The 20,266-nt window shown below is 52.8% G+C and overlaps 1 protein-coding gene across 1 annotated transcript in view; it reads left to right on the forward strand.

The window, feature by feature from the left end:
- The window catches only part of DNAAF8 (dynein axonemal assembly factor 8), an 89,047-nt gene extending 73,064 nt beyond the window's left edge, over window positions 1-15,983 (forward strand). Inside the window, exons 28-33 of the mRNA XM_048321242.1 lie at window positions 2,273-2,367; window positions 3,328-3,448; window positions 5,433-5,650; window positions 7,580-7,665; window positions 11,879-11,948; window positions 15,175-15,983. Coding sequence (XP_048177199.1) covers window positions 2,273-2,367; window positions 3,328-3,448; window positions 5,433-5,650; window positions 7,580-7,665; window positions 11,879-11,948; window positions 15,175-15,252 — 668 coding nt within the window. The 3' untranslated portion in view covers window positions 15,253-15,983. The remainder of the gene's footprint in view (window positions 1-2,272; window positions 2,368-3,327; window positions 3,449-5,432; window positions 5,651-7,579; window positions 7,666-11,878; window positions 11,949-15,174) is intronic.
- Window positions 15,984-20,266: the final 4,283 nt, after the last annotated feature.

Raw genomic sequence — 20,266 nt, forward strand, 5'->3', positions numbered from 1 at the left:
TGGTCAGGGCTCTTCAGCCAATCCTTTTCCACTCTCAGCCTCTGCTCCTCTTGCTCTGGAGATGAGTGGATTGTGTGTCCAGATTGCTCTGAAGCTCCTCAGTCATGGCTAAGAATGGGTTAATAGATACCCCGGATTTCAGGTGTTTGCTACAGTTGGAGCATCCCCAGCCTAACTCAGTGAAAATGAGCAAGGGAAGCTGAGTCTCATCCTGTTTTGTTGGGAGTTACAGGGAGCTCACTGTGTCAGAGAGATGCTTGGATGTTCTGACTCCTTTCAGACCCCTGGGCTGGGATCTGAAGTTGCTCTTGAGATCTGGGCTGAGCCCAGAGCTGGCCCTGCCCTCTGAGCCCAGCCCCTGTGCTCTGTGTAGGGCCCAGCTGTAGGGCTGGCCCACAAAGCCCTCCCTGCACACGTCCCAGGAAAAGGGATGCAGCTGTAGCTAACTCTGATGGATCTGATGCAGCTGCTCTGCCCTGGAGCTGTCTGTCCATAAGGAAAGGACTGCTCCTAACCCCCTGCACCTCCCAGAGCTTGTCCTCCAGCACAGGTGAAACATTTACCTACAAGTTAAGTTGGAAGAACCTTCAATGAGTAAGTGGAGGTCTGTGCAAGACCATCTTCCTTTCCTAGGAGGGAATTCTAAGCTTTCCTAGTTTTGCTCCAGCTGAGGAAGAACTTCAGTTAATGCCTGAAGCAGAGCAAACTCTCACTTTTCCTCCCTAAGTGACAGGGGAAATGCAATTTAGATGAAGATGGGGTTCCAGGGACACTGGTGAACCAAGAAATGCAGCTTTAAAGCTCTGGGGCTCAGCTGCAGAGGCAAACCTGCACCCTCTCACCTCTTCTGGGACTTGGGAAATCACTGTACTGTGCTTCTTCTCCCATCCAAAGAGCTCTGACATATGCACCCTACACTGCCTTGTACCTTGAGCAACGTGAGAGTAAAACACTCATTTTGGGAGCATTTGTGTTCTCTGTAATGCCACAAATGATGGAAGCACAGAGGGTTTGGTGTGGAGGTGTGGAAAGGATCCAGCCCAGCTCCTACACTGGTGACTTACACAACCTCAGGATTGTAAACTGCTGCCTTAAGGGCTCTGGCTATACAATATCTGGAATTATGGAGCTCAAACAGGGCTGAGTGCTCTCAGGTGGGATCCTTTGAATGGGCAGCCTCCAAGGTGGTAATATTTCAGAGGATATTTGGATCCCAGGAGCATGGATCTGTGCCAGCACATCGACAATCTATCTAAACTCAATAGAAAGAGCTTTTCCCTCTCTAATGTTTTCCATCCACAAATCTCCAAACATTCTGAGTAATGCTTTCTAGCACTGTTGCTTTATAGGGAAATACTCAGCTGCTAAGCCTGGAGGAACCTCTCGAGTCACTGAGTTCAGTTAATTCCCTCACAGACAACCCCATCATATTTTCCCTTCCATGAGCACCCACCCCAACTGGACGGATGTCACAGAGCTTTGAGAGCTAAAAATCTTACATTTTCAGACTTAAATACAGCTCCATACAGTTTGTGCCCATTTGTTCCTGTGCCATTTATCTTTATTTTAAGTAGCTCTTTTTACACCTCTGACCTTTCCTACCCTGGAGTGTTTATCAGAAATCAGATTTGTTTCTCAGCTTTGGGTCGTGTTGGGTCAAACGAGCCAAGGTCTGGTTTAACTCTTCAGATGATTCTCCATTCCTCCAGTCATCCTCATGTCATTTCTCTGACTGTTCCAGTCTCAATTTACCTTTCCTGACCAGAGGTGAACAGAAAAATGTACTTCCATCAGCAATGCCTCATGCTAATTCTGATTTCCACGGTCAGTCAGAGTTCTCAGTGTGTTTGGGACCTGCATTATTTTACTAAGCACATCTATTTTACTAACCAGTAGCTCTTTCCCTTCAGTAAGAGCAGCTTGGTGTGATCCAGAAGCAAGGCAACAGCAGGATTTAGAGCTGGAATTGAAAGGTTTCACAGTCTCCTTAACATGATTCCCTCAGCTCCACTGTTAGGAAATAGAAGGAGTCTTGTTTACATGAAGAAGCTGCTGAGTGATAGTAGGACAGAATCAAAATACCAAGGAGGCAGTGGAACTATTCTAAATATAATTGTTTAAAATGTTTGCTAGTACTGTACAGAACAGCTGGCCTTTAAAGCAATTACTGCAGTGAGTTGCACATCATCAATCTCTCCAAAAGATGAGTGTGAGTCTAGAGAATGTTTAATTCATGGCCTGAGAAAATCTTCTCATTGTATTTCTCTCTCAGGCTCCAAATCCTACCCAGTGGCTGTCCGGGATGTGAAGCTGTTTTTCCCAGAAGGGCTGTGCTGTGCCCAGTGTCAGACAGGGCAGGAGGAAGAGGTAGGAATCTGCCCTTTCCTGAGCTTTATCCTGCTGTGCCAGAGCAGTGCCTCTGGCCCTGCTATCCCATGACTTCTCTGCTGTTATGCTTTAGATAATGCTGCTGGATGTGTTTCCCCAGCTGCCGAGTTTTCCTTGTGCTGGGGCTGTTCCTCCCACACTCTGCTCCCTCTGTATGACCCAGGCGGCCTCGCTGGGGAGGAGCTGCTGCAGATCTGTTTGTTCAGCAGCCTCTGCTGTAAATTTGGGAGGGCTCAGGGCTTGTGCTCAAATGATCAACATTGCTTTGGAACAGGGAAAGCAGCCTCACCCTGACTGCTGAGGCCCACTTGACCCAGGAGCTGTTTTTTTACCAGTTTTGCATCATTCAGGGATGGAGACAAGGTGGGATGGCTGATGATGTGAAAATGATTGGGATGTGCTCAACCAAGGGATGGAAATGCTTGAGCTCTGCTGTGGCCCAGAGGTGATCCAGCTGAGATGGTCCCAGGAGATTAGCTCTGGGAATGGCCACATCTGTGATGGGCTTCACTAAAGTGGATGTGCAGCTCAGTGCAGGGCATCGTGACTGTGCCAGTTCATTCAGGGACAGAAGGGAGCTGCTACACCCCAGTGTGGCACTGGGGAAAGCTGTCAGACCCTCACAGGATTTATTTGAGCTCCTGGCCTTGAAAAGCTGGGAGTAGAGACCTTAGAATGATGTCTGGATATGGGACCTTGAAAAGGATGACTAGATGCTGCACTGAATTAAGCCTCAATCAAAAAGAAGAATGCATGCAAAATGTTCTTGTATCTCCAGACAAGCAGGTGTTTTCTAGGCTGGCAATTACAGAAGTACAGGACAGCAACAAAAGCTTCACGGCTTGCCTGAATCAGTACTTGGGGAGTGTTATCCCTTCTCATTAGGTAATGTGCTCACATGACTTGCTTTTCCCTCCCTCCCTGCCTTCCCTCCTGCAGATCTATAACCTGAAACATGACCCCATCCTCAGCCTGGGGATCAGGAAGCAGCGCAAGATCCTAATCCGTGACCCGGGCAGGCATCCCAGTGTCCTGGGCTCTGAGCAGCCAGGCAGTCCTGGTAAGGAAACGTAACTCCTGTTAGAGACTGGGACTGCTATTGATTAACTGGACAGCAAGACAAACCATCTGGTGGCAGCAAGATTGGGTATTGATGTCCTTTCAGAAGGGAGAGACAGCTCTGAGCTGCAGAGAACAGCTCCAGGGGAGTCCAGCCTTTAACTGTTCACCTGCCAGAGCTTCAGGGCTTTAAAGACAGAGCTGTCCACACGGGCTGACCTTAACAGCAGCAGCAGAACAAGCACTGACACCACAGCTGGTGTGAGACCAGCACATGTTCCTCCCTGAACCCTTCCCAGGTGTCTCAGCACAACCTTGGTGGTTCGTGTCCATTCAGAGCCTCCCCTGGAGAGGCAGGGCTGGGCAGTGCTGAGCCGTTCTGTGCTGGGAGTAGAAAAATATCAACTGGTGCAGGGAGTGCTGCTGGCAGCGTGGCCAGAGACCTCTCCTGAGCTGGGCTGAGAGCTCATTCAGCTCCCACTGCTGCTGAGCAGCTGCCAGCTCCAAATGACTCCCAGCTATTGCCAGGCTGACTTTGATTGGGAGCTGAGGTCTCAGCCAGGCTGACACTTCCTGGGATGCAGCAGCTTCTCAGGGCCTTTCCTGCTGATTTGACTCGATGGATGTGTAAACACAGCTGTGGTGCAGGGGCAGGGGATGGCACTGACACAGGGGGATGCTCCCACTGTGGGATGTTGTGGATTGATCCCACGCCTTTATAAACACACAGGGACCAGGTGAAGCATCCCTGTGGTGTTCCCTGAGGAGTAGCCTTGTTTAGAACCAGGCTATTCTCACTCCTGTAGCTTCAGTTGTGATGTGACTGATGAGGGCAGCTCAGAAATGTTCCTGTGCTACCCCTGATCACTGCAGTCATTAATCCCAGCAGGGGAACCACAGGATTGTTGTGGATGGGAGAGGAGCATGATAAAAATGTGACAGAATCACAGCCCAGCCCTGCCTGACACAGGACTTGGGGGGGACAGTGGTCACATCCCTGCAGGTGCAGCAGTGCAAGGAGTGGGTGGTAAATCAAGTCCTCTGCCCTTGGGGTGAACACCAAGTCACTTTTGTGCAAGGGGTCTCTGAAGAAGGATTTGTCCCAAGTATTTGGGAAGGGTGTTTTCCCCCATCATTTTAGTGCACAATGGGAAAGCACCAGGCCTGTAGCACAGGTTTGCTGTGACTGAATCACTTGATTTGTAGAAGAGATTGCATAAAATAAAATAATAAAACAACTTGTTGTGGCGAGGGCACAGATACTCTGCAGGCTTTGCACAGCTCAGTGTCGGGAGCCAATCTCAAAATACACGCCCCTAATTTCCTGCTGCACGAGGATATCTTAGCTTTGAAGATGCCTAAGCAGAGTTAAAAAGGAAAGCAGTGTACAGCCCTGATGTGTTTGTGTCTCAGAAAATGTATTTCAAAGAGTTACTGCCCTGGAAAAGCAAGTCCACGTGATCTCTGAACTGTCAGGCACGATCTCGTAAGTGCCTCCAGCAAAGCAGACACATCACTCACGTTCTGGGCTCATCTTGGACACTAGAGGAAGCTCTTGCACACAAGGAAACCTCCTTCCAGCAAATAATTATCACAAAGCTGCTGCTTAATGGACAGACAGATTTATCATGAGGAAAATATGAAATACATTAAGCCTCACGTATGCTGAGCAGAATTACATTTGGGATTATAAAAGCAGCTGGATTAGCAGCTTTCTCTGCTTGGGAAAAATGAAAATGGAATAGTATCTCCTGTAGCAAACCAGCAGTTGTCCTTGTCTGACTCCTGAAATGGGGTCACTCCTGCTGTCTTGTGATCTCCAGACAGGGACACAAAGGCGTGCAGCAGCTCGGGATGAGCATCCCAGAGCACATCCCAGAGCACATCCCAACACCGCGGTGCCCCCGACTCCACGGGCACGTCTGTGCCAGGGCTCAGAGTTGCTGGGGGCAGAGACCAAATAAGTCTTGCTCTTTTCCCATCAGGTCAGCCATTGCTGGAGAACCTCTGCCAAAGCACTTGCCTGGTGTTGCCCGGGATAATCCTGCGGGGTTCGGAGCCCCCCCCGTACGTGGAGCTGCTGGAGGAGCTCGTGGGCAGCGGCTTTGTGGTGACCGGAGCTCGTCTGGCTGTGCTGGACTCCCCTCAGGCTCTCTGCATCTCCCAGATGCTCAGCAGGGCCAAGGGCAGTGTTGCAGCAAAGGTATGGAGCAGCTGGAGCTGGGCTTTGCTTCCTTGGCACAAAAGAAGAGTCTTTTGAGGCCTTGCTCTGATGTGCTGCCCCGAGCAAATGTGCTTTGGTGGCACCATTGCAACGCTGCCTCTGAGCCCTGGCACCTCTGGTGAGTAATGTGGGCACTGGGGACACTTCCTGGTGTTCCTGCATCCCTAGGAGCCCTCGACACCATCCTGTGTGAACATAACCCTCATGGGCCCATCCATCCTTCATTTATTGAATGTTTCATTCCAGTCAGCCATCAGTTCTGTGGTGTTCTGCTGCTGTCTCCTGTCTCGTTTCTCCATATAAATACAGTTTCTATTTCCCCGTCTGTAATCACACCCCATTAATCCTCCTCTACAATGCTAAACAGCCCTTTCACTTCTTGGGCTGTGCCCTGCAGCCTGAGCCAGAGATTTCCCACCTGGAGCATTGCCTCCCACTCTGGGGTTCCCAGCACAGGAAGGACCTGGAGCTGCTGGAGCAAGTCCAGAGGAGGCACCAGGATGAGCAGAGGGATGGAGCAGCTCTGCTGTGAGGAAAGGCTGGGAGAATTGGGATTGTTCACCTGGAGGAGAAAAGGCTTTGGGGTGACCTCATTGTGGCCTTCCAGTCTGAGAAGGAGCTACAAGAATGATGGAGAGAGATGATTTACAAGGGCCTGGAGTGACAGCACAAGGAGAATGGCTTCCCACTGCCAGAGGGCAGGGATAGATGGGATATTGGGAAGGAACTGCTCCCTGGGAGGGTGGGGAGGCCCTGGCTGTGGAAAAATGAAAATGGAAAAGCTGTGGCTGCCCCTGGATCCCTGGAAGTGTCCAAGGCCAGGTTGGACAGGGCTTGGAGGAGCCTGGGCTACTGGAAGGTGTCCCTGCCCATGGCAGGGGGTGGGACAAGATGGGCTTTGAGGTCCCTTCCAACCCAGGCCATTCTGTGGCTCTCAGTGGGTGCAGCCCAGCCTGGGGTTTGGGCACAGGATGTGCTGCTGGCCTGAGCTGACATTGCTCCACAGCAACAGAATACCAGGCCCAGACTGTTTTCCTCTTGGTGTAGGAGAAGCCCAGCCAGTCAGGAACCTTGCCTGGACAAAGCTGGAAGGTGGAATGTGGAGGAAAGTGCTGTCAGCAGCAGAGAGTAAACAAGGGGGGAAAGTAATTACAGTGGCAGTAGCAAACCAACAATCACCCGAGGGCTGTCAGACCACAGCAGGCCCTTCACAAAACACAAACATTTGGGCTTCCAGCTCTCAGTTCTAAGTCTTGGGTGTTATCTGTAATAGGAGCAGGTAAGATCTTTTCAGGTTGGGCTTTTTAAAACTGACAGCATCCCTTTGAAGTACAGCTGTATGGAACAGCAATTACATCAAGCAGCCAATTAGTGTAAGCACTGCTTGCCTGCCCCTGGAGTCCCCCGAGGATCCATCCCTCTGCACATGGAATGTGCACAGCTCTCTAGGAAGGACAAATCAGCATTGGGGGAGCAGAGCCACCTCTCCTTCCTCCTGTCAGAGATAAATGGCCCTGGGCAGAGCTGGCATGTTTCCAGAAGGATCTGGCACTGCTGAGCCAGAGGTGAATGTTACAGCCCTTGCTTTCTCTCACTAGAAGGGAGATGGGCTGCTGCAAGTAATGAGTAATTCTGCTACAATATCTCAATATTTACCTGTCTTGGTGTTCCTGCTTCCAGCAGAGGCTGGGACTGAATAACACACCCAGATAATCTGCTGGTTTTCACTCAGAGAGGGCAGCAGGAATACTGGTGGGCTGTAGGGATCACAAATAGCTCAGACATGGCACTGGCTCTGTCTGGAAGGATCTGCTGCTCTGTGGCTCCTGTTCCTCACCCATCAGACAGACTTAGAGACTTGTTCAAGTGCAGAGCAGCACCAAAGCTCTCTTCCTCCCTCTCTTGCAGTGTTCCCTGCTGAAGGATGGGTTGTGCCTGGTGCTGGCAGCACAGTGGGACAGCGCTGTCACCTCCCTGGGCTCCCTGCTGGACAGGTAAGGAGGAGCTCCTGCTCTGAGGGAGGGCACCTTCCTTTTCTGTAGCTCTGATAAAGGCAGCTGCCACTCCAAGGCAGCCTGTTCTGCACACTTCCCTTGGTCATGGGTCAGTCACTGGGTCACGGAATTGTTCAGGCTGGGAAAGAGCAAGTCCAGCCACCAGCACGGTCACCATTAAACCAGGCCCTCAAGTACTACATCCACACATTTTTTTAACGCTTCCAGGGGTGGAGACTCCACCAGTACCCTGGGCAGCTGTGCCAGTGCCTGACCACCCTTCCCATGAAGGAATTTCCCCAATATCCAACCTAAACCTCCCCTGGCCCAGCCTGAGGCCGTTCCCTCTCCTCCTGTCCCTGTTCCCTGGCAGCAGAGCCCGACCCCCCCCGGCTGCCCCCTCCTGTCAGGGACTTGTGCAGAGCCACAAGGTCCCCCCTGAGCCTCCTTTGCTCCAGGCTGAGCCCCTTTCCCAGCTCCCTCAGCCGCTCCTGGGGCTCCAGCCCCTTCCCAGCTCTGCTCCCTTCTCTGGACACGCTCCAGCCTCTGAGTGTCTCTTGTCATGAGGGGCCCAATATCTGAGAGTTTCCCCCACTTTCCAAGCCATGTGTCCTCTACTCAGGACCTTTAAAACCCGAGTTGTGTTCTTTGTTAAGGACCTGCAGTGTCCATAAGGCTCAGCAGCACGGTTCCGTGAATACAGGGAATTCTCTGAAATAAGGATTCACTTTGGGAATAGACCTGCTGAATCAATAAAATTCCTAGGAGAAATATCTTAGCAGATTTTATGTTTGCTGGGGAAAAAAAAACCAACAAAAAAAATATCAAACCTTAAAATAAACACCAGAGAGCAAAATCAAAAATAAGCCTCTTAAATAAATCACCAGAAACGCTGGGTAGAGGATGTATAAGCCTGGAAAAACAAACAGAACCCCTCTGCAGGGACTGATTAGTGAAACGGAGTGATTAGCAGGGCAATTAACCCTGTGTTCCCCAGAGGGAAGGGTTCCCTGCACGGGGCTGGTATTTGGCACTGGCATGTGCAGCTCTCACACATGCCTCCTCTGGCACAGGAACCAAGAGTCACTTTTGTGCCACATTCCATGTGGAGCAGCCCAGCAGCCACGCCAAAAACACCATCCTGGCTTTGGCTGTACTCTCTGGAGCAAGTGCTGTCAGTGGGGCAGGAATGCTGGAGTTTGCAGGCACTGGGGGATCAAAGCTGAACATCCACCTTGCTGCACCTCAGCGTTCTCATCCTTTGCAGAAATGCTCCCAGGGCCACACCTGGGAGGAATGGTTGGAAGAGATTTCATTGGGAACTTTTCAAAAATGTCACTGACGGCATTTTGACTTCGCTTCCATCCATTTCAAATCACACCCTTGGGAGCCACATCCCAAAGCTTCCACTCCGCAAGGGGAGAAAACCAGCAAGTCACCCAAGAGCTTGGTGCTGAGATTTCTCCCACTCTTTTCTCTGGTTTACAATGAAAAAAAAGTGAGTTTTGGGAACCCTGGAGGTCACTGCTGGAGGTAGCTCTGGGAGAGTCACTCAGCATCCCCCCACCTCTTCATTTTCCGCAGCATCACAGTCGTGGGTGCTGCTTAACAGGATGAGCCGCAGCCCAGCACTTCCTCTCCTTTAGGCTCGATGTGTTTCCAGTGGCCAGTCCCAAGCAGCCCCTCCAGAGCCACCTCCCGTGCCTTCTCCTGGCTTTCAGAGAGCCGAGGGGCTGAGCAGGGAGTGGTGCCAATCTCTGCACCTTCAGCCCTCATCCTGCTCTGTGCAGAGGATAAACTTCTGTGCTGAACTCCAAAATACACGTGCATAGCTTACGGGGGTCAGGAGGCACTTCCAAAGGGCAGCATCCAGCCCTAAACCGCAGGATCTACCCCAAACAAACGGATCTACCCCCAAACCGCAGGATCCACCCCCAACCCGCACGATCCACTCTGCCTCTCCCCCCAGTGCCAGAACCAGCGATCACAGAGCCCATTTCAAACCAGATTTACAAAAAACGACCCCGTTTTGCCTCTATGATGGAAAATGCCTTTGGAAGGGAGGGGCAGCAAGGAGTGCCCGAGGGTGGGAGGAGGGAGGGCTCTGATGCTCAGGGAGATCGGGAGCTCACACCCTGATTGTCTCCCAGGCCGTCGAACTGTTAAAAATCAGCCTGACTTCAGTGGTGCCTCCCAAGGACACTTCATGCCAAGACATCTTCAATTTAAATAGCACCAGAGGTTAATTACTCCTTCAGCTCCATCAGCCCTTTCTGTCCCGGATAAATCACTGGATATTTATCTCCCTGTCTCTGCCAGGACTCCAGTACCTGCCCAGTTCCCTGATTTCAGCTGCCCTGCTGAAGCCTCACTGCGGGGAAGGCATTATTTTCCAGCCCTGGGACTTGAGTCACAGCTGAGCTACATTTCTCCGGCTCTGTGCCATGGGGAGGGACGTTCCCATCTGTATGGAAGCCTGGCTGTGATGTCAGAGATGGGCTGGGATAAGGAGGAATCAGGTGTTGAGAGGAACAATGTGGGCTTTGCCAATGTAACTGCTGCTAGTCCTGAGCGTGTTAAAGCTTTCCTAAACCAGCTCTGTCACGGAGAGAACCAATTCAGATCCTGGGGGATTTGGAGGCAGCCCCAGCCCCTCCTTGCTGTGGTGGTTGTTCAGTAGCAGGGCCCATTCTGGCTGCTCTCTGGACATCCAGGGCATTATTTCTGCACCAAAAACCACTGAACACAGGAAAAGGGACACAAACAATGCAGGTGTGGGCACAAAAGCAGCCTGGGAGTTTGGTTGCCTGCCAAAAGTGGAATCTGGGAGAGTCTGGGAGCGTGCCAGGGGGAGCTCATGGGGCAGAGGGAAGTGTTTGGAAGAGGTGAGGGAGCACAGAGGGAAGTGACACCATCCTATCCACAGACGAGGGAAAACGAGGTGGGACTTACCCTTCTTGTCCTGTCAGCATCCGGCTGCCTGGATAGCTCGGGATAAAGTATCTGAATTTTCCCTGTCACAACTTGTTTTCACAGCCACATTTCCTGGCTGCAGGGTGGCAGAGGCAAGAATTTACAGCACTAGATTCAAAGCAACTCCTGGAAGGAAGGCATGTTCTGCTTTTTATGCATGACAAATCAGATTTAGCTGCCTTAAGAGGTGATGCTGATTCCACAGTGATTACTCCTCTATGGTTTAAGCTTTTAAAAAGCACTTTCAGATTGTCAGGAGCTGTGTTGTGCACAGACTTAGCAGCTCACCTGGTTAACTCGGCTCAGTAGGCAGGGTTTGGCTAAAACACCCCCAAAACCGAGCTGCAGCAGGAGAAAATCAGAGTTTAGGCCAGGCTTTGTGCCTTCCTGCCTTTAAACGAGGTGCTGCAATCAGAGCAGAAGCCAAGTGCTGAGGAACTTAGCTGGATGTTTTTCTCTCTGATGAAACATTCTTACCAAGTGTTAATTGCTCCTAGCAGGGAGCGATGTTATCCCTATAGGAAGCTCATCCCGGGGAGCTTTGGAGGGGAAGGAGGTGTAGAAATAAAAAAAAAAAAAAAAAAAAAAAAAGAGAGAGGAAAAAAAAGAACACATGGGGTGTAAAATCTCGGAGCTGTTGAAAACCAGTGGAGGGAAAACTGTTGCCAAGCACAATACCTGGATATGGGGGCAGGGAGCAGGGAGTGGTTTGCAAAGCCTCCGGAGAGTTTTGAAGCCTGAGGCTCCCAGTGTGCGCGGAGTCAGTTTAAAAAGCGCTTCTGAAGTTGGTGTCTTGCCTTTTGATTTCTCTGGAATACATTTCGTGGGCAGGTCGTGTGTGGCTTGAGGAGGGCCGGAGCAAAACCAGGACTGGTGAGGCAGTGCCTGCTGCTCTAGGCAGTTCAGTAAATCCTGGGACTGGGGGAAAACACCCACATTATCTTCATGGAGAAAAAAACCCCCTTGCCCAGAGCATTTTTGTGCATTTCCCACTGCCCCAGAGCCACCATTATGCAACTGGACATGGCAGTTTGTTTGAAGGTTTATATTTAAATAGTGCAAAGCCATTTACACAAAGCTTTGTAAAACCCGGGATTTAGCTGTGTAAAGAGGAGCAGTAACAGCTGCCCGTGGCTGGAGCTGCTGGCACAGAGCTCAGCCCTCCCCAGAGCTGGGTCATCTCCCTCGCTCACAGCTGACATGGCAAACTAACCCTGCTTCCCTTTCTCTTTGCCCCCAGTGCCTGCTGGCAGAACCAGTCGGTCCTGGACACTGCAGAGCATCTCCTTTATCCCCAAAATGAGAATCAGGCAAGTAGAGAAGTTTATGGTATGGATATGTGTCCTTTGTGCCCCTGTGATGAAGGAAACTTGTTAATATTGGTTGAAATTCCAAAGAAAATGATAACTTTAATGAGTCAGAGGTGGTGACAGCCCCAAGCCTTGGCTTAGGCTGAGAGCCCAGAACATGGGGAAGGTGGGACCAAAATCCTGTCAAACTGTCTCCCACATTACAGTGGTGACACAGTTTTGAATCAAAACATTAGGGGATATTGACGAAGGTTCTGTATTTTCCGTGGAAATTCAGTTACTCTTTGTGAAAAATCAACACTGAGAAAAATATCACAGAATCATGGAATGGTTGGGGTTGGAAGGGACCTCAAAGCCCATCTTGTCCCACCCCCTGCCATGGGCAGGGACACCTTCCAGTAGCCCAGGCTGCTCCAAGCCCTGCCCAACCTGGCCTTGGACACTTCCAGGGATCCAGGGGCAGCCACAGCTGCTCTGGGCACCCTGTGCCAGGGCCTGCCCACCCTCCCAGGGAACAATTTCAAGTATCTGTGATATTTGTCAAAAATAGTGACAGGAAATGTTCATTCAGCCCTATGGCCAAGCTGGCACACGTCCTGTGTTCTGAAAGTTGTGTTTCAGAAGCCCAAATCCAAGTGAAGAGGAGAAGTGAAGCCATTAGCCATTCCAGGGATGGTCTAGCTGAATATTTTCTCAGTAATTCATCCCAAGAAAGGAAACACTGAGCTCTAGACATGTGGGCAGCTAATGGGAATAAACTGCATAAATACATTCAAAATTCTGGCTGCAATCATCAAAGTTTAGTTCAGAACAAATGAGAGGTTTGGATGGAGGAGGCAGAGCCTGAGGAGTTGGGACCAGGAGATGTGAAGTCCTGGTGGAGATGTCCCTGCCCATGGCACGGGGGTGGGATGCCATGAGCTTTAAGGTCCCTTCCAGCACAAACCATTCTGTGATTCTGTGATAAAAGACTTGTGGAGAGTGAGAAATGATAGCAAGTGGACAAACCTCTTCTCTGGATCCCTTTTTCTTCCCAATAAAAGCCCAGCAGGAGAGCGAGATGCGTTTGTAACCTCATCTAACACATCAGAGCTGCTGCCTTCAGCACCAGTGCTCTAAGGATTGAGCCTTAAAAGACACAGAGCCCTCTTTGAAGTGTGCGTTCCTGCTTTTAGCACAGACAAAACTACCCCAACTTCCCCAAAGCCGTTCAGCTGCCGTTTCCAGCCGTTTTCCGAAGGCTCAGTGGGATTCCCGGCGCTGCAGTGCCTGGGCAGCGCTGCCTGCACGGCTCTGCGGAGCTGCAGGGCTGTCACAGCCCAGTGCTGCCTGCTTCCAGGGTGCCAGGCTGTTGCCAAGGAATGTGACAGGGCAGCAAGTCCAGGCTGTCTCCTGATTTGCTTTTGAAAGGACATTACATCTCTGTGCCTGACATAAAATCCCTTCTGCTTCCCGGCGCCGGGGAATGAGCCTATCAGGGAGAGGCTTAGAGGGCTTTTTGTGCTAGAGAGGAGGAAAAGCAAATATGTTCAGCCCTTCTCCCTGCTTCTGGCAGCCTGGGATGTGCAATCTAATCCCTCTGGAAGCAGGGACTGCTCGCAGGAGCTCGGAGTTTGGAGCAGGGATGCAGTCCTGGGACAGCAGCACGTCCCGCTGGGGGCACAGACAGCACAGCAGCAGCTCCTGTTGGTTTCCAGTGGGCCTTTTTCTCCCAAGTTCAGGGGAGGTTCAGGAATCAGAGTGAGATCTGAGGAGCAAACACACCGGGGAATCTGTTCCTCAAAGGATGGCCCCAGGAATGATGTTCAAGCCTCTGATCTCCTGCTAATGAGTTTATGAAATGTCAGCCAGGCTTTGCAGGGCAAAGCTAATGAGCAACAACACAATATCAGGCAAAGTTCAGGAGGGTTAAATGAACATGGGTTTCAAATCCTCATGGTCTGAGCAGAGCTGCAGCCTTTCCTGGTGGAGTCGAGCCATGGAAGTGAAATGGAACATCATCCTCGCTCCCAGTGTGATTTGGGATTAGGCAATAGGATGAGAAATCAGCTTTCCAAATGTGGCCTGTTGCAGTGCTGATGTCTCTGCCTGGGCTGGTTGTCTGCCTGCTCTGCTGCATTCCTGGAGCACCTTCACCTGCCCTGGGTGAAACACCTGCCTTAGGAGCAGACACTTCCACGCTTTGGGAGTTCCCTGTTCTCCCCAGTGACCTGCAGGTGCCATGGCAGGGCACACAGCACAGCTCACCTCTGGAAGTGACAGCCATGGTTTGTTGGTGCCACCATTAGGGGCTGGTGAACTTCCACAGGGCTGGCCCAGATGTCCCTGCAGCTGGTCCATGCCCAAAGTGGGATGTCTGCAGGGATAAGAGAGTGGTCAGGGAGTGCTGTGCTCAGCTTTGGGACTGGGGTGTCCTGGGGCTGGACGTTTCCCCTCACCTGCAGCAGTGACTGTGGCTGGGATGGGACTGTGAGGACAAAGGGGCTGTCCCTCGGTGACATCACTGAGCTGCCACCAGTCTCTGTCCCTCAGTGAGAGCCCACGGGGAGCAGCCCAGCCTCCCCTGGCAGCACTAATCCCTCCACTCTGCCTGCAGCCACAGCGGCTGCTGCTGCATCCCCCTGCCTGCAGACACCTGAAACCTGGGGCTGGAGCAGAGCAATGCAGGGAAAACACCTCCCAGCCCCTCTTGGCATTATCCTCTGCCCCTCAGCAGGAGGCAGAAGGGCTGGAGTCCCAAAAAAAAAGACTAAAAAGCTGTGAGGAGAGGCAGGGCTGGCAGGAGGGCCCGAGGGCTGTGTGGGGTGGGCGGCAGCGCAGCACTTCCAGAGCTTTGGGGATGTGGTGCTCATTAGCACAGCCAGGATTGCAGACTGGGCCTGCAGCCCTTGGCACACTTTGGCCTCTCCAGCTCGGAAACAGCCGGGCCAGGGCTGCTCCAGGGCTGGGTTTGGGAGGGACGGGCAGAGCAGCCAGGGAGGGAGGAGATTTCCCCCTTAGCACCTTGCATGGTGTTGCTTTTCTTCAGTTCCTTGAAAACACAACTCCTGAGCATCACCACGAGCAGGGGGTTTCCTGCTGTGGGACACTCACAGCTGCCTCTGTGCTGGGATTCATCCAGCCTGGAAACAGCCTCTGCACAAGAAACCTGCCTCTGCAAAGAAGTTTCTTTGCCATGCACAGAACTTACAGCTCTCCCCCAACCCTTTCCTTGTTTTCTCCCCAGGCCCAGGAGCTGCTCTGCTGCCTTTTTGACTCCCTGACATCAGAGAGCATCCACCGAATTGAATCCCAGGATTGCTAGCAGAGATGGGCAAGGCCCCCAGGCAGCCTTGGATGTCACTGTGGAGATGGACACCCAGGCACAGCCAGCTCTAAGAGCTCTGTTTGTTTGGAATTAAAACACAAAGTCTGAAGCGTGGCATTAGCATGGGTCAGAGAAATGAGAGTGGTGGAGGAAGGCTCAGCACCCCAAAACAAACCCCTCTGAACTGTGGCTGTGCTTCCCAGTGGAGTTCATCTAGAGACAATCTGCCTGTGTGGAGCACAAATCTGCTTCATGGAGCAAAGCTTGGAGCATTCATCTGGCTGGGAAAACCTCGGGAAGCAAATCCAGGGGCAGGCGTTCACTGCTGTGTGTCTCTGAGGTGCCTGGGGACTCCATCTCCCTCAGGCCTCAAAGACTTAATGGAGAGACTCCGCTTGCTGCTGCTCCTGTGTTCTTTGAACCAAAGACAAACGCACAGCAAATGAAACGGAAATAGTCCGAGGGAAAGCTGGATCCCTGGAGGGTTCAGTGCACCAGGCCGAGCTGTTCAATCAGATCAAAAGCTGGACAGCTCAATGTTCACCTGCCTCTGCTCCAGCAGCCCTGTTATGGACTGTGCCAGCCCACATCCTGCCCCCTCCCATGGGCACACGGCCCTGCCTCCTCCTCCTCCTCCTCCTTCAGCAGCTGCTGATCCTGTGATCCTTTCCAGGAGCCCTGAGGAAAGGAAGCTGGTGTTAATATAAAGGTCCTTAGCCTTCCTGGGACCCACTGGGTTCTTTTTCCTTTAGGAAAGGCTCTTCTCAGCCCAGGGAGCCTCCTGTTCCTACCTGCCCTGCTAAAGGAAACACTTAGACTCTGCTTTGGTGCGGCCTCACCTCAGCTCTGGGGCAGTTGTGGGTGCCACAATATCAGAAGGATCTGAAGCTGTTGGAGAGTGTCCAAAGGAGGGGCATGGGCATGGGGAAGGGTCTGAGGAGCAGCTGAGGGCGCTTGGATTGTTCAGCTGGAGAAGGAGACTGAGGGCAGAGCTCAGCGGGGGCTGCAGCTCCTCCCAAGGGGCAGCTCCGATCTCTGCTCCCTGTGCCAGGGACAGGACCCAGGGAATGGCTGGAGCTGGGCCAGGGCAGGGTCAGGCTGGAGATCAGGGAAAGACTCTTCTCCCCAGGGAATGGGCACGGCCCCGAGGCTGCCAGAGCTCCAGGAGCGTTTGGACAGCGCTGCCAGGGATGCCCAGGGTGGGGTTGTTGGGGGGTCTGTGCAGGGCCAGGGGTTGGACTCTGATCCCTGTGGGACCCTTCCAGCTCAGGAAATTCTGTCATTCTGTGCATGCTTCTAGTTCCAGCCCTGGCAGAGGTGGCAGGAAACAGTCCCTGTGAGTGTCCCAGAGGTGAGGGCAGAGCTCCCTACCAGCCCAGCTCTGGGTGCTGTGGGCACATTAACCCTTTCTTTGCACGGCCTTTCCCTCTGGAAGAGCCTGGGATGAGCCCTCCTCCTTTCCAGCTCTCACAAACTGCGGGAAGGTGACACCTCTGAGTTCTGTCCCTTTGCAGATGACATGAAAAGTGCCCGGTAAGTCCCAAAGCTGTGGAGGTCTGGCCCTGCAAGCTCTGCTTCCTCAGCAGGTACCAGTCCTAACAAAGCCCTTGCCCTTCTCTAAACTACAGTGGAACCGCCAGAAGAGGTTTTCACAGCCAGCTGGGTGTGAGGGGGGACACAGACAGTGACCTGTCCTGACCTCACACAGCTTTGCAGTGTCAGAATCACAGAAATCCCAGACTGGTTTGGGTTGGAAGGAACCTTGCAAGTCATCCAGTCCCACAGCCTGCCGTGGGGGTGAGACACCTTCCACTATCCCAGCTTGCTCCAAGCCCTGTCCAACCTTGGAAGTTTCTCCCAACCTCTGCTCCCCAGCACTGTTCTGCCTGCCTGGGCTCTTTGGGCTTTGTGCTAGGACCAAACATCTCGAGGAAGGAGCTGGAGAGGGAAGCAGGCAGCTGCCCTGGTCCCTGGGGAGAACGGGGTCCTTGGAGTCAGCGTGCCAGAGGAGTCTGCTCTGCTCCTGCAGCTAAGTAGGCCATTTCCTGCACTCCAGGCACATTTCTGTCATGCTTGTGAGCCCTGTACGGCTTTGAAACAAATGAAAATTAAAAGGATCCACCCCCAGCACTCGGGGAATTTGATCTGGAAAAGGAATGGAATAAAAACAGCAGCTGAGGGACCAGCCCTGTGGAGCTGCATGCCAGGAAGGGGCACATGGGGCCGGCAGCAGCCCTGACCTGGCCAGCCTGGTGACACAAGGGTCACAGAGCCCTGTCCCTCTCACCTGGGCCCTCAGACCCGTGGGGTTGGGATCGCAGGGAGCTGGACATCATGAGGGGATGCTCTGGTGAGTGCCAGCAGTCAGCCTGGGGAGGTGACATCGCAGTGGGACACCCCCAGCCCATCCAGGCTTGGCAGGAGCACTCCCAGGAACTGAGCCCGTGACTCTTAATTCATAGAATTAATTCATAAAATCAGAGAATTATGAATGGTTTGGGTGTGAAGGGACCTTAAAGCCCATCCCACCCCCTGCCATGGGCAGGGACACCTTCCACTAGCCCAGGCTGCTCCAAGCCCCAATGTCCAACCTGGCCTTGGACACTGCCAGGGATCCAGGGGCAGTCACAGCTGCTCTGGGCACCCTGTGCCAGGGCCTCAGCACTCTCTGAGTAAAGATTAATTCACAGTGTAACCAATCAGGGCCTGGCACAAAACACATCCCATTTCCCATCCCTTCCAGACATCCCTGCTGAGGCTTGAGCTCCCTGAGCCTCCACCCACCAGCAGGCAAAGCCCCGTGCCTCAGTTTCCCATCTAGGAAATGGAGGTGGCTGCTCTGCCACATCCCCCAGGCACAGCAGCAACATCCCAAAAATGGGGCAGCACCCAGATATCTCCAAGCAAGGATCTGCTGCGGTGCCTTGGGTTCCTATTTTAAAGCCCAGCTAATTAATCTCAGCGTAACAAACTCGCACACCCTGCGCAGAGCAGGGGAAGGCATCATCCTCTGATATTTCCAAAATGCCAGCATTCCAGAAATAACCCTGCCAGCCTCTTCTCCTAGAGAATACCCCACTTGTCTTTGGAGAAGTGACAACCAGAAGCACCACGACCCACCAGGAATCAATCCCATCACCCGGCCATCAGCTCCGGCTCCGGCAATGGGAGCTGCAGATCTCTCACACTGTTTTTCCCTGGAAACTGCCACAAGGCAGCCAGGATTAGCTAATCAGAGTTGAGGAGCAAATTAATGATTGAAAGAACTAGGAGAAAGGCAGATTTGATCCGAGATTGCCAGCTTTGCAGCTGGCTCCTACTTGCAAACAATTCATTTAGATTATGAAAGCAAGAAATTGAGTACAAAACCCCCTAGATTGTTTGCTTCCTGGAGAAAGAAAAGAAAAGAAATGGAATTTAGATTAAAAATTATGCAGAATAGTATTAATTCCCCACCCTCTTGTGCCTCCCCTCTTGCTGGAAAACCAGAGCTAATCAGAATTTTGCATTGTTCTGCTGCCAGTGTCAGAGCTGCCTCAATGGAGGAGAGATAAAATACAGGAGGTGGCATTTGCTGTTAACTCCTTAGGGCCCTGCCATGGCAGAAATGGGAACACAGTGCCTGGTGCTGATATCCCATCTTCCCAGCCTGATCAGCTCCCTTTAGGGGCAAGTGTTGGGGTGCAGAGCAGCTCCCCATGCCCCCTGGGGTGGGCACATTTTATTCATTCACATGCCTGGGCAGATCTCAGGTGAGCCCTTTGTTCCTCCTCAGGAAGGACTGGTGTCCCCAGGGATGTGCCGGGTGCTTTCCCCTATGGAGGGCACGGGCAGTGCCTCACTCTCACTCATGTTGCAGCTTTGTAGCTCCTCTGTGCCAGGGACAGATTTAACCATTCACCAGCCAGGCCTGGGATTCCTGCCTGGCTGTCCCCAGCAGCAGTGGGACACTGACACCCCGACAGGTGATCTGAGGGGACTGTATCACTCCCCTTAGCAGCCCGAGCAGGGCAGGTGCAGGGGCTGAGCTGGCAGGGAACTGTAGGAGCAGCTCATTGCCATTGCCTTGCCCTTCTCTGGGTGGCTCTGAGCCAGGGTCAGCACCCAGTCGCTGCTGAGGGAGCTGGGTGCCAGCTCTGCTGACCCTCTGCAGCCACCAGTGCAGACACATCAACTGCTGAGCACTTCCAGCCTGCCCAGACTGACTCTTCCACCCCACAAAAGTTTCTGCTCCAGCCCTGTGCACATGAGCCCTGCTGAGCCCTGGGAATGTCCATGTCAGCACTCAGACCAACAGCACTGCTCCGCCAACAGGATCTGCTGCCCTCCCAGCAAACTCGAAACTGGGCACTTGGGTTTCATCTCCTGAGGCCCACGGCTGGCTCAGGAAGCAGGAGGAGGAGGAGGGAGGGTGGACCTGCTGGAGCTGTCCTTGGATCATCCACACTCACCAAACTCGATAATCCTGTGCCACACACCTCCCATGCCCACAGATATCTGCCTTGCTCTGGCTGACAGAGCCAAAAGCACCTCTCTTGGCCAAGAGCCACTGCTGATCTCCAGGGAGAGCTCAGAGCCCCTTGCAGGGCCTAAAGGGGCTCCAGGAGAGCTGCAGAGGGACTGGGGACAAGGGATGGAGGGACAGGACACAGGGAATGGCTTCCCAGTGCCAGAGGGCAGGGCTGGATGGGATATTGGGAAGGAATTGTTCCCTGGGAGGGTGGGCAGGCCCTGGCACAGGGTGCCCAGAGCAGCTGTGGCTGCCCCTGGATCCCTGGCAGTGTCCAAGGCCAGGTTGGACTGGGCTAGTGGAAGGTGTCCCTGCCCATGGCAGGGGAATTGGATGACCTTTAAGGTCCCTTCCAACCCAACTCTCATTCCATGCCTGCGATGTGACAGGGCTGGTGGCTGGGCCCTGGCAGGGATGTATGTGCCTCACCATCTTCCTGGGCTGGCATCAGGACCTGGGCTCCAGTCCCAGTTCTGTCCCATGGGGCAGGCAATGGCCTTT

The sequence above is a fragment of the Corvus hawaiiensis genome, chromosome 16 (assembly GCF_020740725.1).
Source record: "Corvus hawaiiensis isolate bCorHaw1 chromosome 16, bCorHaw1.pri.cur, whole genome shotgun sequence".
NCBI lineage: Eukaryota > Metazoa > Chordata > Aves > Passeriformes > Corvidae > Corvus > Corvus hawaiiensis.